The sequence below is a fragment of the Myodes glareolus genome, chromosome 14 (assembly GCF_982192425.1).
Source record: "Myodes glareolus chromosome 14, mMyoGla1.1, whole genome shotgun sequence".
NCBI lineage: Eukaryota > Metazoa > Chordata > Mammalia > Rodentia > Cricetidae > Myodes > Myodes glareolus.
The window spans coordinates 10,765,052-10,779,896 of NC_142039.1; the positions used below are offsets into that span (position 1 = coordinate 10,765,052).

General features: G+C 36.9%; 1 protein-coding gene across 1 annotated transcript in view; it reads right to left on the minus strand.

Annotated features, from left to right (window-relative positions):
* Positions 1-14,845, minus strand: part of Plxdc2 (plexin domain containing 2) — a 392,448-nt gene that overhangs the window by 82,504 nt on the left and 295,099 nt on the right. The window contains exons 7-9 of the mRNA XM_048461163.3: positions 13,253-13,352; positions 4,131-4,226; positions 3,824-3,905 (exon numbers count right to left, since the gene is read on the minus strand). Coding sequence (XP_048317120.2) covers positions 3,824-3,905; positions 4,131-4,226; positions 13,253-13,352 — 278 coding nt within the window. The remainder of the gene's footprint in view (positions 1-3,823; positions 3,906-4,130; positions 4,227-13,252; positions 13,353-14,845) is intronic.

The window sequence follows — 14,845 nt, forward strand, 5'->3', positions numbered from 1 at the left end:
AATTTGAGAGTTGAGTAATTACTAGCAGCTGTTTATTAGTCTAGGCTAAATGAGCACATGTAAGAAGGAATGGTGGGTTTAAAAGATCAGGGCCATATTTGTGTTACTTAATCTAACATGTTTCTTATTTTGTATTTTTTTTCATAGAAACACTAAAGTCTGGGAAAATAATGCTGGGCACTAAAGCAATGTTTGGAACTTTACAAATCATAAGGAGAAAATAGTAAGATGTAGTGGGGAGATTAATTCAAATAAAAGTGCAATGAACCATAGTTAAACCAATTTATAAAACAAATTTTGTTATGGATTGCCCAAAATTGAAACCGAATCTGGTATTTTAAATCTGTGCTTCATAATCAACAGAACAAAACTCATGCTTGTAACATGCAAAACTCATACTTGTCAACGAAGAATCACCTGAATCACATTTGACATTTACAATGCTGTAATCAATATGTAGGAGTCTTTGAAGTATTGTGACTTTCCTCTATGGCTTTGGTATACCATTTTGAAAAATCATCTATTTTTCTTGCAGTATCAACTATGCACCCATTTAAAATTAGCTTCCTTAGCACACCCACCTGTGATGTACAAAGCAGTGTTGATATATTAGCAAGACCCAAAGCTGGAAGTCATACACATTCAAATTCAGGTTTCAAACTTATCACAAGAGTGGAAACCCTGAGGAAGTACTTAACCCAAAGACCCTGGCTTCCTCTGCTGCAAATATACTCTTAATATAATTTATAAACTCTTCAGCATGCATCCTACCTGGCTGAGAAATCTCTCAATTTATAAATGCTAAGAGAAGAAGCATATTTCAACATGCTGGTATGGTTTGACTGAAATATTGCTTTTTTTCAAAGTCAGAACATGAATTTCTGCACTTTAAAAAAGTGGTTAACATTAGGTATGCTTCTAGATGAGTCTTCAAAACTTCATTTACTTGAACATTGTTTGAGGCAGAAGTTCTAATTATCCAGAAATGGTACATGCCTGTCATCCTAGTATATAGAATGCTGAGGCAGAAGGATGGAGTATTCTAGGATTACAGAGTGAGACCCTATTTCAAATACCAAATGATAAAAAGCTATCATACACTGATAAGAGCCATCAACTTGTGCTGGTTTCCATTAGATCTGTCTTTAGCGCTTGACAGTCTCTTATCCCGGAACACCCTTTAATCCCAGAAAAACCTATGCACGATTTAGTCATCCAGAAACTAATCATAATGTATCAATTAGATGATATAATATCAAGGTATTCCTAGGCAATGAAAGTAGAGAAAATATTATATATGGTCTTGGCCTTTAACACCCCTGCAAAGAATATGAAAAAATGAAAAAAAAGCATCTTACCCTAATCATAATGGCTCAGAATGATATTCAGCAAACTTGATCCTGTGCTCTGAAGGTGGCTGATCAGTATCTTTCACTAAATTGCTTTGAGCACTTTTCATTTCAGAATTTAGTATCTAAACAGATTTTAATGACTTCTGATATGCATGTGATTGATACAAAATCTTATCAAAATATACATATAACCACCATTCCTTGATTTACAGCGGTTCTACTCACTCTGTATAAGGAACTCACTTAAAATATGCTTTGAAAAATGCTAACAGTCTGCTTGCTTTTTCATTATTTGAAATTCATTTCCCAAAGGTAGTGACTGGCACAGCATGTTCAGTTGAGAACAAAACTCCGATTCTCATAAACAAGTCAGTTCCAGGTGCAGTACCGCAGTGGTTACTCAAAAGTTAGCCAGTTCTAAATGTTTCCTAAGATTGTCATGAAAAATTTTGCATTCTATCTTTACTCCTTCAAAACATTGAACAAGTCCCTTAGCTTGCCCTTAGCAAGGCAGAAGTACTGCAGCAGGGAGACAGGGAGCCGGCATCTGTCCTCTATGGTAATAAGTCACCGAGGAACACCACCTGGAGGGAAAAGATGTCTTTCCATAGACTCTAAATGCTTGAGGCTGTAACTCCACCTGGGTGCAAGAATCCTGCTCATGTTCTTCACTGCAGTGCTGCAGGTACCTTGGACGCACATGATGTGCACAGTTGTTCAGCAAATGACAGTCCCTGGTAGAGTGACTTCTTAAGAGTGTTCAACCTTTTAGAGCTATGCTCCCTGGGATAGGCCTCTTGATTGCCAATTTCATTGGATCTAGAACCAACAAACAGACATGCCTCTGGGCTGGCAGAAAACAGAGGGGTGGTGACTCTTCTCTAGAGTGTGCAGCACAGGGTGATGTTAAAAGCACCTCTGCTTGGCTGTTTGCCTTCAGGTTTTGTGGTGAGGTATAGATCCCAGTGTTATTTCTGCTTTCATCACCTCACCCAAGCTTCTTTGGCCTTCCATCATAAATAAAGGGCAGCTGCTTTCCAGAAAATTTCCAGACCTTCAAAATCACACTGGGACTACTGGGCATTCTGTTTTGGGATCATGACAGCAACTGGCCTCCGATCGTTCAGCATTTGGACAGCCATAGCTCAGCTACCGAGAGGTATACTGTGTAAGCCAATCTAACTTATTCTTTTTTTATGATATCAAACAATTCTATCCATCCTGTTTGTCTAGAGAAAGATAACTAATGCATTCTACTTTTTCCAGAACCAGGAGGTATTCATCGAACTGATTCCTCCTTGAGTCAGCTCAATGTCACAAATTCGTACAAGGGTTTGGTGGAAGTATGTCCATCCATCATTTCGAGGAACAGCAATCTGCTCTCCAGCATCATAGATCTCTCACCCTGTTCAGTTTCTGTAAAAGTCCCGTGACTGAATGATCTCCTTTACCACTGGAGAAAACCTGTAAATATTTTTGACACCAGTAAACTTAAGTTTCTAAGTCAATTAGAGCACAAGGTTACTGCCACAGACAGGGTCTGATTATAGGGAGTTCAGGTAATGTCAACTTTAGCATCCATCAGCAATTTTAAGGAAGGATTTTTCAGCTACTGGATAGGAATTATTTTAATAAAGTGCATGTGATTACTGAAATATGTTCCTGCTGTGGAAAACAAAGCTCACGCCACACTTTCTGTAAAATAAGGGCTGAAATTGTCCATTCAAGGCTTCAGCACCTACTTTGTGATGTATTTAAGATCCGATAGAGACTTATAAATCTATGTTAGGTTTTGGCATTAAAGACTATGGAGGAGACTATGGAGGTTCTTAGTCATTTTAAACATTTGACAAGGGAATATATTTGTTGTCAGAGAGCCTGCTTTTGGTCCTGGCTGCCCTGCTAGCTTACACCTGAAATAATCACACAGAAATTATATTAATTAAATCACTGCCTGGCCCATTATCTCTAGCCTTTTATTGGCTAATTATTACATCTTAATTTAACCTATTCCTGTTAATTTGTGTATGGCCACATAACTGTGACTTACCAGTAAGATTCTAACCTGCATCCGTCCCGGGCAGGAGACCCATGGCATCTACCTGACTCTGCTCTTCTTCCCAGCATTCCGTTCTGTCTTCCCCACCTACCTAAGTTCCTGCCCTATCAAAAGGCCAAGGCAGTTTCTTTATTCAACCAATGAAAGCAACACAGAGACAGAAGGACCTCCTACACCATATATTGAAATTTCCTTTTCTAAACACAATTGGATTTGCACTTTGGTCTGTCCAACTATGTGTATATGTTATAAGTTCATATGTAACATATGTGAACATGCACACACATATATTTTCACACCTATACACTCAATACATATAGGATCTATACACATGATAAGATTTATAACTCGGTGAGTACAGACAGCAGTCTTTTTAAAAAATAAAAATCACATTTATAAATTATTCTTTTACCTTTGAAGTTTACTACACCAACTGCAGTTGAAGCCAATCTGAGAGGATACACAAGGACCACAACCATTGAACTGCAGACATGCTAAGAAACAGGAGAGAACAGACTCGTGAAGACTAATTAACAGTGTGGAGAGAGAGAGAGAGACTACTTATCTAAAAGTATCACCACCCACCCCTTTACACACTCAAGGTCAGGATACTCATGCTTGACAAACACAATTAGAATTACACTCTGAACAAAATAGTTATAAGTCAACTTACTGTCAAACTTGATGTTTTCCCCATTTCACTATCTTAAATAACTTACTGGGGAGTGGGGTCATCTCCACAGCTGAAATGTTGGTAATTTTTGACATTTGTAGTTCTACTCGGTGATATTCATAAATTGTTCTTCTTCGAACATCTACAAAAATAACAAGTGACAGAAAATGAGCTCTGACTACTTCCCCACTTTTAAGCAAGACTACTTTAATAATAGACATAGAAGTGCTACCCATTCCTGAAAAGTCACTTCAGCTTTAATGGGGGAGAAACCGTCATCTTATCATTGGGATTCCATGCATCAAATCCTTCAAAATATGGAAATCTATCATGAAACCTCTAAGATTGTGTGTGTGCTGCAGTTAGCTGGAGGCTTGCTACCTTGGGGAAGTATTTTAAATCTTAACCTACACTTTCCACATCAATGATAACAACATTTCTGGTTCTATATGTACATGACATAAAGGTTTAGTTTTGTAATTATTAGTCTCTTCATTGGATGGGCTTTAACTTGAAGTTGTCTTAGGTAGGGAAGCATATAAGTTTCTGTTCATTCTGTCACTCACTGGAAAGCTCTTCATGTTAGGAGACTGGAAAATAATCACTAATCAGATTCAAATTGAAGGAAGCATGCATATTCTCCTTAACTAGTAACAACTGAGGAAGGCAAGCTTCCTCCATTATTAGAAAAATGTGATTTCTTGATGTGTTTCCTTGATATAAGGAGTCATGGCATCTTCTTTACTCTTTAACTTTTGAGAAAAAAAGATAATGGCTGCTCATTATTTTCTTCCATCTTTATTGAATAAGTTCCTAATGTCTTTCTTTCCCATGCGTTTTGCACAATTTAGTTCCTAGAAGTAAAAAGAATAAAGGTTTAAAATACAATTATTAGGATGAAAGTTCTCAGGTTTTCACAGGAAAGTTTGGGAAGGATCCATCATATGACCTGATTTCTACTGTCTTGGTCCATTGTTCATGTCACATTTTACATTGAAAACCTCAGGTAGTGGAGATGAGTGGGAAGCCCTGGAGTTAGTTATTGATAGGGTGTAAGGACTGAAGGGAAGGAGAAACCATTTTCTATCCAGGTTCCCTTGATTGCCTAGTGCCCCAACTATTGAGAGGAGATAAATTTAACAATTCTAAAATGAATGAGAATCATTTTGTTTGGTGACCTGCTGGTCGATGACAACTTCCAAATGATTGCTTCTGTCATAATTCAGAGACAACTCTGTTTAAACACAAGCCATTAGGAATTTATTCACTGGTTGACCCTGCCAAGCCTAGAAGCTTTCATATGGTTTCAGAAATGTATTTAGCTCATATGTCTTCAAGAAAATAAGCCAAATAATGTTAAAATAAATGTTTATTACTTTAATTACTTTCTTATAATTTTTGAAAAACTTAAGATTGACTATAAAACTCATCAGTGAAAGACTGTTATAAATTAGAAAATAAAATCAAATAAACCTTCTCCAGGAGAGTAACACCTGGAGAAAAAAAAGAGTCTCGTGTTTGAGATGTCCTGTTGATACGACGCAGTGTGCAAATGTTGAACTGTTGGTTTAAGGAAGTCTGATTTCCATCAGGGTGGGTGAAGGGACTCTGGCCAGCAAGAACATGATGGTCATGGCTCTGGCAGGACTTGCCCTTCTCTCCCATTTTCTCTGCATTGCTAAAAACCATTAGATTATATTCCTAAAACTAGACACCAAGGTCTATTCCTTTATTTGATCACTTCCTCCTCCTGAGGCTTACTACCAAGATCGAACTTTTGAAGTGCTGAAGTCAGCAATGAAAAGCCTCTGTTGGCTCACCTAATAAACATGCTCAACTAAAATGATTGAAACTCATCCTAACATGGGTTTCCCCTTTTCCCTTTATAAACTGCTGTCTTCCTATGACACAGCTGTCTTCCCTCTATCCAGCGGCAGTCCTTTGGTTTTTCTTTGGGGAAAAATACCCCTTACCCCTCTCTCTTGTTCCCTTTTCTTCTCCCTGGTCCTCTGTCTCCTGTCTTTGTCTCTTAGTCTCTGCCTTCCATCCCTCTGGGGCAAATAAAATTTCCTTTGTGCCAAGATCTTGGTCTTGGTGTGTCTGAGCCAATACAGGTTCATTTAGTAGGGCCAGTGTGGTCATACGGAACCTCTAAAAATCCTATCCCTCTCCACATTCTCCCTCAGCTAGATTCGCTGGATTCTGCATCTTTGATAGCAAGTCTTAAAAGCAAATATTCATAAAAGAATATAATGGTAATTGCCTTCATTGTCCTATCCTTGTATTTCATAATATCTTAGTCCACGGAACAGTCAAACATACGTTTGCTGTCATTTTCTTATTTCTGTTGTCCATGCTTAATGACGGGTTCCAAATGATTATATCTTATTTGTTTTCTAATCCAAATTGGTCCCAGCCCTCAGCACAGGCTACCCAGTACTCTTCAAAGTAAACAGTAGGCCATGCACATAACAAGATTCATTCATTCTCAACATGAAGATTCAGGGAAAGTAAACAAAAAGTTAAGGAAAAACAGGATACTATTACAGCAGTAACAAGCTTCCCACTCAAAGATGTAGTAACAGACTTAGCTAGTGGAAGTAGCAAACAAAGTATAAAGAAGATCATGTCTTAGCTACAAACTTTTTCTAATTTTATTGTAATTCTATGAAACATCAGTCAAATGTTAGCTAAGACAGCATAAATCTGGATGACCATGAAGTGTGTTTACTTTATCTTATGTGCTTCTTTCTAATTCCATCTCTACTTAGCACAAGTTTCAGGATATTGCACAAGTCTAAGGGAGAGGCTAAGAGTCACATTTCAGCCATTATTTTCCCACGTGTAAAGGAAATCAGACCTATGGGTGGGGGGATGGGGTGGATATAACATTTTCCCCCTCTTCTTTCTCATCCAGCTTCCTGTTCTCAACTTGCTTCATTTTCTCACTCCATTTAGGAATCATCTGCCCAGAGATTTAGAAGCAAGTGTGTCAAAGGAGGACAGAGTGGAGTCTTCACAGACCTGGGAGTAACATGGCTCTCCAGGCCCTAAGGAAGTACATCCCCCTGCTTCCAAGATTGTGCAATTCACACTTGAAATGCCATTAAATTGAGCGCCATGTTATTAAATCTTAAGATATTAATTATATTTTTTTCTTTCAGAGAAGAGAAAAGAAAGCAAAGAAAATGAAAACAAAAGAAAAGAGCAATAATGACTTCATTAAATGGAAATTTGTGGAATGGAGTATGATTTTTTTTTCCACCTTTAGAATCAAATGTCAAACAAAACAAGCACAGGCAGAACAGTGGATAGTATTTAGGAATCAGTTATTTAGATATGAGGCTTACACCACAGTGGGACAAACTGTACTGAGAAGGAAGTTTTCAATATCAAAATTCAGTTGGGAGAATTAACATTCTGGCACTATATAAGTGCAGGTGACCAGAACCAGAAAGACTACAATGCCCCCATAGTAGTAGGTAAGTGTAACGAAAACAAATATCTGATATGTAGTAGATGAGTTAAGCAAATACTAAAATGAAAGGAAAAATTTGAGGCAAATACAAAACAGAAAAGCATAAACAATATAGTATCAGGTCATGATCTCTAAAATAAGTATTAAAAATAATTTAAAAACATAAATAAAAGCAACTCAATTCTAACTGGCGAGCAAACTTGTGCCCATGTTTATGGAATAAGGCAGCTACAGAGAAGGGTCTGCAAAGAGGAGCTCACTCATTCACTGGTTGAGTGATATAAAAGCATTTTGTTCTGACTTTCACTTGCTTAGATCAATTAATCCTGTCCCAATGGGCATGCTAGCAAGTGTGCATTGACCAAAGGAATGCTCAAATGCCATGCACGTTAACCTTGTTAAAGTCCTGTCTGTGACTGCTTTGAATAAATCTAGAGAATTTTAAAAAGTAAAAAAACTTGGATTTTTTGCATATGTGGACTCAGATTAAAAGCCAATGAATGTGCAAAAAATAAATGAAATAACTTAACCATAGTTTCTGAAGGAGAACTTTCTTGTTCATAGAACCCCTACAAAAGTTCTCAAATGTGTTAAAGTTTGTGAATCAGTGGTTGCTAATATCCAAAATTTCCTTAGTTCTTCTCTCTCCCCTTTCTTTCTTTCTTTCTTTCTTTCTTTCTTTCTTTCTTTCTTTCTTTCTTTCTTTCTTTCTTTCCTTCCTTCCTTCCTTCCTTCCTTCCTTCCTTCCTTCCTTCCTTCCTTCCTCCCTTCATCCCTCATTCCCTCCTTCCTTTCCTTCCTTCCTTCCTTCTTCATTCTTTCGGTCTCTTTCTTTCAGTTCACCTCAGCAGGATATGAGATGGTTTAGTGCATGAGCACTTGCTCAGTTCACAAAAGATGAGTTTGAGTCCCCACCACTCAGCAAAAGACTGAGCATTGCTTCTAGATAGGCATGGGAGTGCGAGGGGGAGGAAATGGTATGTGCAGGCAGGCAAATCCTCCGAGTTCCGAGTCAACCAGTCATTAGAAAATGCAAAGCATCTGGTTCAGTGTAGACTTTCTCTCAAGGTATTAAATCAGAGAACAACAGAAGACCTTCATAGTCCTGCACTGTTCTGGTCTCTGTATGTGCACATAGGGATGTGCCACCAGCACACTCTCTTCTACCACAGACGCAGAAACACACACATATACAACACATATACACAAACATACACACACAGCGACATGCACACACTCACAAGCACAGATATACATTTTCTCACAAGCACATACACACAGAGAGACAGATAGACATGTGCAGACATACACACTCTTTTTCACGCACATACATACATACTCTCTTGCACACACACACTCACACACACCACTGTCTACATAAATTCTAAAAAAAATCCAGTCAGGAACAACCAAATAAAGTATGTTAATAATGTATGAATTAAAATGAAATATCATTTTGCACAATGCTCTTTAAGGAGCGAATGGTTCTTTATTTATCCTTTCACTGAGTCTTTGGTGAGCTAATTCAGGCTTGAGAATCAAAGCAGCAAGTAAAATAATGCTGGAAAGGGAAGCAATTTTACATTCTGCAGAATGAATAATTTTGAAGGGCTTTGCAGTTAGAGAGAATGGAGATCAGCGAGCACCATTCACTGGAGATTTATAGACTGATTTGGCCTAAATGAACGACAGGACTGATGGCTCTGAAATAATAAACTAGGTTCGTCTGGAAGTACTTGAAATGGGTTCTGTGAAATAATTTTAAAATATTCACATGATTATTTGTGTTTTAATCTCACATTGATAGTTGTAATTGCTAAATTAGAATGTCTATACCCTACCATCAAATAAAAATTGTAAGTTGCTATATTATAGTGATAATATTTCAAAATTTACTGTTGAATAAGTACACTTATGCTTGAAATCTGTTATTAATCATATTTAACTCTAACATTATTTTAAAAGTACTTGACATTCAACATTTTATTTAAATATGTATGTACAACATGTACTGTTGCCTTGTCTAGTATGGCAGTCAATGGCTGCATGCTGTTCTTGAACTTAAAATTAATTAAATGTAGTTTAAAATTTAATGTCTAAGGTTAAGTTGCCATAATAGAAGTGAATCTTTGCCACATTTTGCCAGCAAACTCATGTTTAAGTGCCGACCTGATGAACAAGACAGGAACGATCCTAGGTTAGTGTGCTGTTCAGTTATAACTTCTTTGAGAATTAAAGTTAAAGCTAATTTTAACATTAAATGAATTTAAGTCCCTTGTGAAAATATATTAAGAAGTCTCAGTATTGGGAGTAATCCCTGTGTGGAATATGAATCCTTTGATTTGGTTACTGTTTTTCTCTTTGAGTTTATTTTGAGAATAAATAATTATTATACCAAGGAATGGGTAATTTCTTTCCTTTCACAGTTATGTGAATTTTCCCTTTAGTGTAGATTGGTCGTAGACGTCATTTCCCATGTTAACATTTGTAATGACATTTGCTTGTTTCTCTCTCCTCCAACTAAGTAATATAGCTCTGCATATGCTTCGTAAGGCTATTTTATTCTCACTCTAAGTAATCTCAGCTGACTTCTGGGAAAAGTTCTCATATCTGCAAACTTGTGACAACATTGCACATGTGGCAAAATATGTCCAAATGGCTTCCAGAGTTCAAACAGAAGCTAGAAACTTCTAAAGTAGTTTGCTATACAAATTAATTGAAGTTCTTTTTCTGAACATGACTGAGTGTCTCTATTGAGCTGTGACACGTAAGAACAGACAAAGCCAAGGTCAATAATTTTGACCTAGGAGTTACCATTGAGAAAAGGTTTGCCATTATGAAAGGACCAGGTAACACCGCTGATGAGAAGCACAGATTGAAACACCCTAAGGTATTTGTAAGCTGTCTCTCTTATGACTTGTTCTAGAACATTGCTAGTCAGGTCAGCAGCTATTCTGGCAAGTTCGTCTTGCTAGAAATGTTATATGCATGTGCTAAAATAAATTTCTCATTACTAAGTGAAACAGTTTTAAATTCACTTGTTTGTGTTTTGCTTTCCAAAGACCCATAAAGCATTATGATTCTTCTACTTTTATTTGAGGAAATACCTTCCTTGCAAAGTTTGAAAGGCAGAGAAACAGTGAGGCTGGATGAGGAGAGTGGGCAGTCAGAAATTACAATTGAATTTCAAAATACTAAGTTGGAGGAGAGAGAAACAAACAAATGTCATTAGAAATGTTAATATGAGAAGCAACATCTACAACCAATCACTAAAGGAAAAATTCACATAACTATGAAAGGAAAGAAATTACCCATTACTTGGTATAATAATTATTTATTCTAAAAATACACTCAGAGAGAAAAGCAGTAACCAAATCAAAGGATTCATATTCCACATAGAGATTGATACTAATACTGAGACTTCTTAATACAATTTTGTAAGGGACTTAAATATTTACCAACATCCCTAGCACAAGTAATAGTAAATAATGAATCTCTAGGAATCGTCTAATTTCCTGGAGTTGGGGAGTTGAGGGAGGAATCATACTTTGTATTACACAAACTTTGGGTTATTCTATTTTCTGTCACTAAAAAGTATGTATTTTTTCCTGTTCAGCTGATTATTAAATGGAGCTATGTTTTTCTTACACCAGAACTGATGTGATAAATTGGTGCACTCAGTACTATCAGAACAAAGTCTTAAAGAGATTAACATTTTCCTGCTCCTGGAGCTATTTTATAGTAGAACTTATCATTTCCAACTGTCTTCCTTCAGCATGGTCTCACGTAGTACCAGGAGGGAAGCATTAGAGATTGCATTTCTTCTTGGCTATTTTCACCCGTGGGATGAATAGTGAGGTCAGACAGAGCAGTGGATGCGTTGCAAGCATGCAGCTGCCTGAGAACTGATTGATTCTGAATTCTGAGCCTGGCTCAGTTCTGTGAGGTGAATACTGAGTCCAAAGAACATATATAATCTGCTCTCAAGATTCACATGCATTTATTTATTTATGACCAATTTATTGAATATCATTTATATTTTGGAGAATTCTTTTTCCTAATATTATCCCTTGGCAGCATGGCTATACTTCCTGAATCTCATTTTAGGACCCTTCTAAGCACAACTGCACAATCAGGAAAAAAAACAAACATAATATTGCTTATGAAAAGACTTTTGAAGAATATGAAAATTATTTTGTATTTTTGTGGGTTTGCTCTCTAAAGTGCCTTCTTAGCAAGGGACATATAAACCATCTTCCATGGATGGAAAGGAACAACAAATAAACCAAAGCCAGTGTTCCCTTTTCTCTCCTTGAATAACTGTCTCCAGTCATGCCCAATTTAACTCCCCTGAAAGGAAGAATGTGGGAACACTACTCAGACAGAGGCCAACCGTGACTCTCCTGGGCTCTGACTCTTAGTTAAGAGTTCTGTCAGGAAGTCTTTATATTTCCTTACACACACTAATGTATCTTTGCTTTGTTCTCAGTACAATTAAGTTTCTGAAAAATCTGATTTAAAAATTCCCTCAAATATTACCTATTATAGTCTCTGAGATAACAAGGAGAAACCCAATGGAGGCTACATACTTTCTTCACTGAGTAGAATCGTCACTTGTAACAAATGCCATCCTATGCCAAGAGAATCCTTGAATGTTAGCAGCCACATTGTTTCTTTGGAGAGTCTAGTTTCCACTTCATTTACTTCTTGCAATTGAGAGATGACATAATTAAACAGAATCATCTCAAGTCTGTCCCAAACAGTGCGTGTACGTGATAAATTAAGTTCACCAATAATGAAATAAAGAAAGAACTTGAAAACGGGAAAGTACATGACCTACTCTCTAAATGTTTTATTATTACTCCTTGCTTCAAGTAAATATAGTTAAAGCAGCAAACAAACACTCTCAGTATTAGTGCCCTGAAGGATTCATCAGGATTATTTGGGCAGTAGAAGAGGTTTAAAAGTCAGAATGCTCAGAAAGTGGTCAGAATAACATGAAACACTTTAACCTTCTCCTTTCTCTTCCTTGCTTAGATGCTGTGATAAATGCAGGGTCTCTGCACATGCGAAGCACATGAACTAGGTCTAAGTACATCCCCAGCAGCATTGGAATCTGCAAAGCTAATTAACAACTGTGCAAATAATGAATGTTCTTGCACTCTACAAAATATCACTGATATAAGCAAAAATAATATAAACAAAAAAAGGAGAGATGTGTCTTCCTTGGAGGTACAGCTTCACTTTTTTTTTTTTTTTGCTTATATTCCTTGGTTTGATCAAATAGTTCAAAAACAAAATGGCACAAACTTTTTTTTCCTCATGAAACTATTTACAATAAATAAACAAATGTGGAAATTTATAGGGCTGTCAAAGAAATAATTTGTCACTGTTTCGCATCCATTTTACTGCTGTAGTTACTGAGTTCTCTCTGTAAAACTGAGCAGCTACGCCAAAGAGGCCCAAAACAGCAACAGTCAAATGTCCTTGGCTTTTTTTGTTCCCCTACGTTTATTAATTCAGGAGTAATGGGGATAAACAAACCCAACAGGAGTTGTTAATATAAACCAGTAGTAGAATTAACAAGCAGCAGTTAGGCCAGTCTCTCTGTAGTTCGCCTGATTGACATCACTGTCCTTAGACTTGACCCCAATCAAGGATCAACTTTCAGTTACCCTTCTTCTACCTACTGGGGATTTGCTGGATCCTGTGGACAACGACAAACGCATCAGACAGCCCGACTTTCACTGGATGGTTGGTGGAACTTATCTGTGTGACCAAGACAGGTATCTAGAAAAAGAAAAAGGAGATTTCTGTGTGTTAGACATGAATGGCGCTCAGGCATAGGGGTGGAGTTATCATGTTTAATGAATAAAATCAGAAAATGGAGATGAGAGACCAGAGAATAAACATGGAACATCACAGAAAATAAGCAGACAATGCCTTGGAATCACATCAGGTTAGTGTTATATATGAAATAAAGTCACAAGAGCTTCTGGTCAAGCATTTGGCAACCCAATATCACAGACAGAGGCTCTCGCAAACATAGTTGAGATTAGAAGCTATGCAATTATCACACACACAAGTACACCATGACTAGTGGGAGCTGAGCTATGATTTCCATAACAAAAATTCTTTTTTTATTTGTTTTCATACATGACTTTGTTCTGTATTTAATTTTATGGATTTTTTAAAACTCCTGTTTATAAACGGTCCTGTACACAGAAAGACCCATAAAAATAAGCATTTTGTATAACATACATTTAATCACATCATCGCCAGTTATTATATTAGTCACATGATACAAGGCTGGTTAATACTAGAATTAAGCCAATCAGGTGAAATGCTTATTGCTCTATGTGGTGGTTCTAATGGAAGCACCTGGGAAACTTATGGGGCGATATGAGATGTCTCAGGGTATCATGCCACAATAACTTAACTTGCTATTAGGTTTCATTCTTCTCAAAGTCCTATTACTTCCCAATATAACCATCCTGGTGACCAGTCTTTGACAAATAGCATCCTCCTTGGGGGGCATGTAGCATCCAAATTCCCATAAAATGCCCATGAGAAAAAATGATCTATTGATTAATACTAAGCACTGGTTTTTAAGTTACCAAATAAAATGTATTACCTAATGTTGGTTCTGAACAGGACATGCAACACTGGACCATCACTTAAAGGATGGAGGAATATGCCTGTAACCATGGAAATGGGGGAAATGCCACTTCTGACCATGATTTCCATATGATTCTCCCAAGTTCTGAAACAAGATTATCTCTCAAGTTCAACAAAATAGTTTTTTACAATTTCAGGTGTCACAGGAAATCAACTCCCTTTCTTCATATTGCTATTCTGTTTCCTATGGTAAATACAGTAACATAGGTAAAATATATCCTTAAAAAACTAACTTTAACATGAGTGAGTGAGTGTGTATGTGTATGCATGTGCACCACTGCATAAATGTGAAAGTTAGTTGGCAGCCTTTTAAGATACTAGTCTTTCCTTCTATCTTCTTTTAAGGCAAAATCTCTGTTGTTCCCATTGGATTTTGCCATCTTGCTGTGGGAAATACAAAAACATTTTATTGTTGTTGTTGTTTGTTTATATTTCCCTAGAAGAATTCATCTTTGACTAGTCAACTGCTGGTCAATCTCCCAGCTATTAGATGATACATAGGAATTTTGTGTAATGACACATTTGAAAGTAGCATAGCCCAACCCTGATCAACAGAATCACAAATTAAATCAGTTATTACAAGAGTAGTAAGAATGGGATTGATT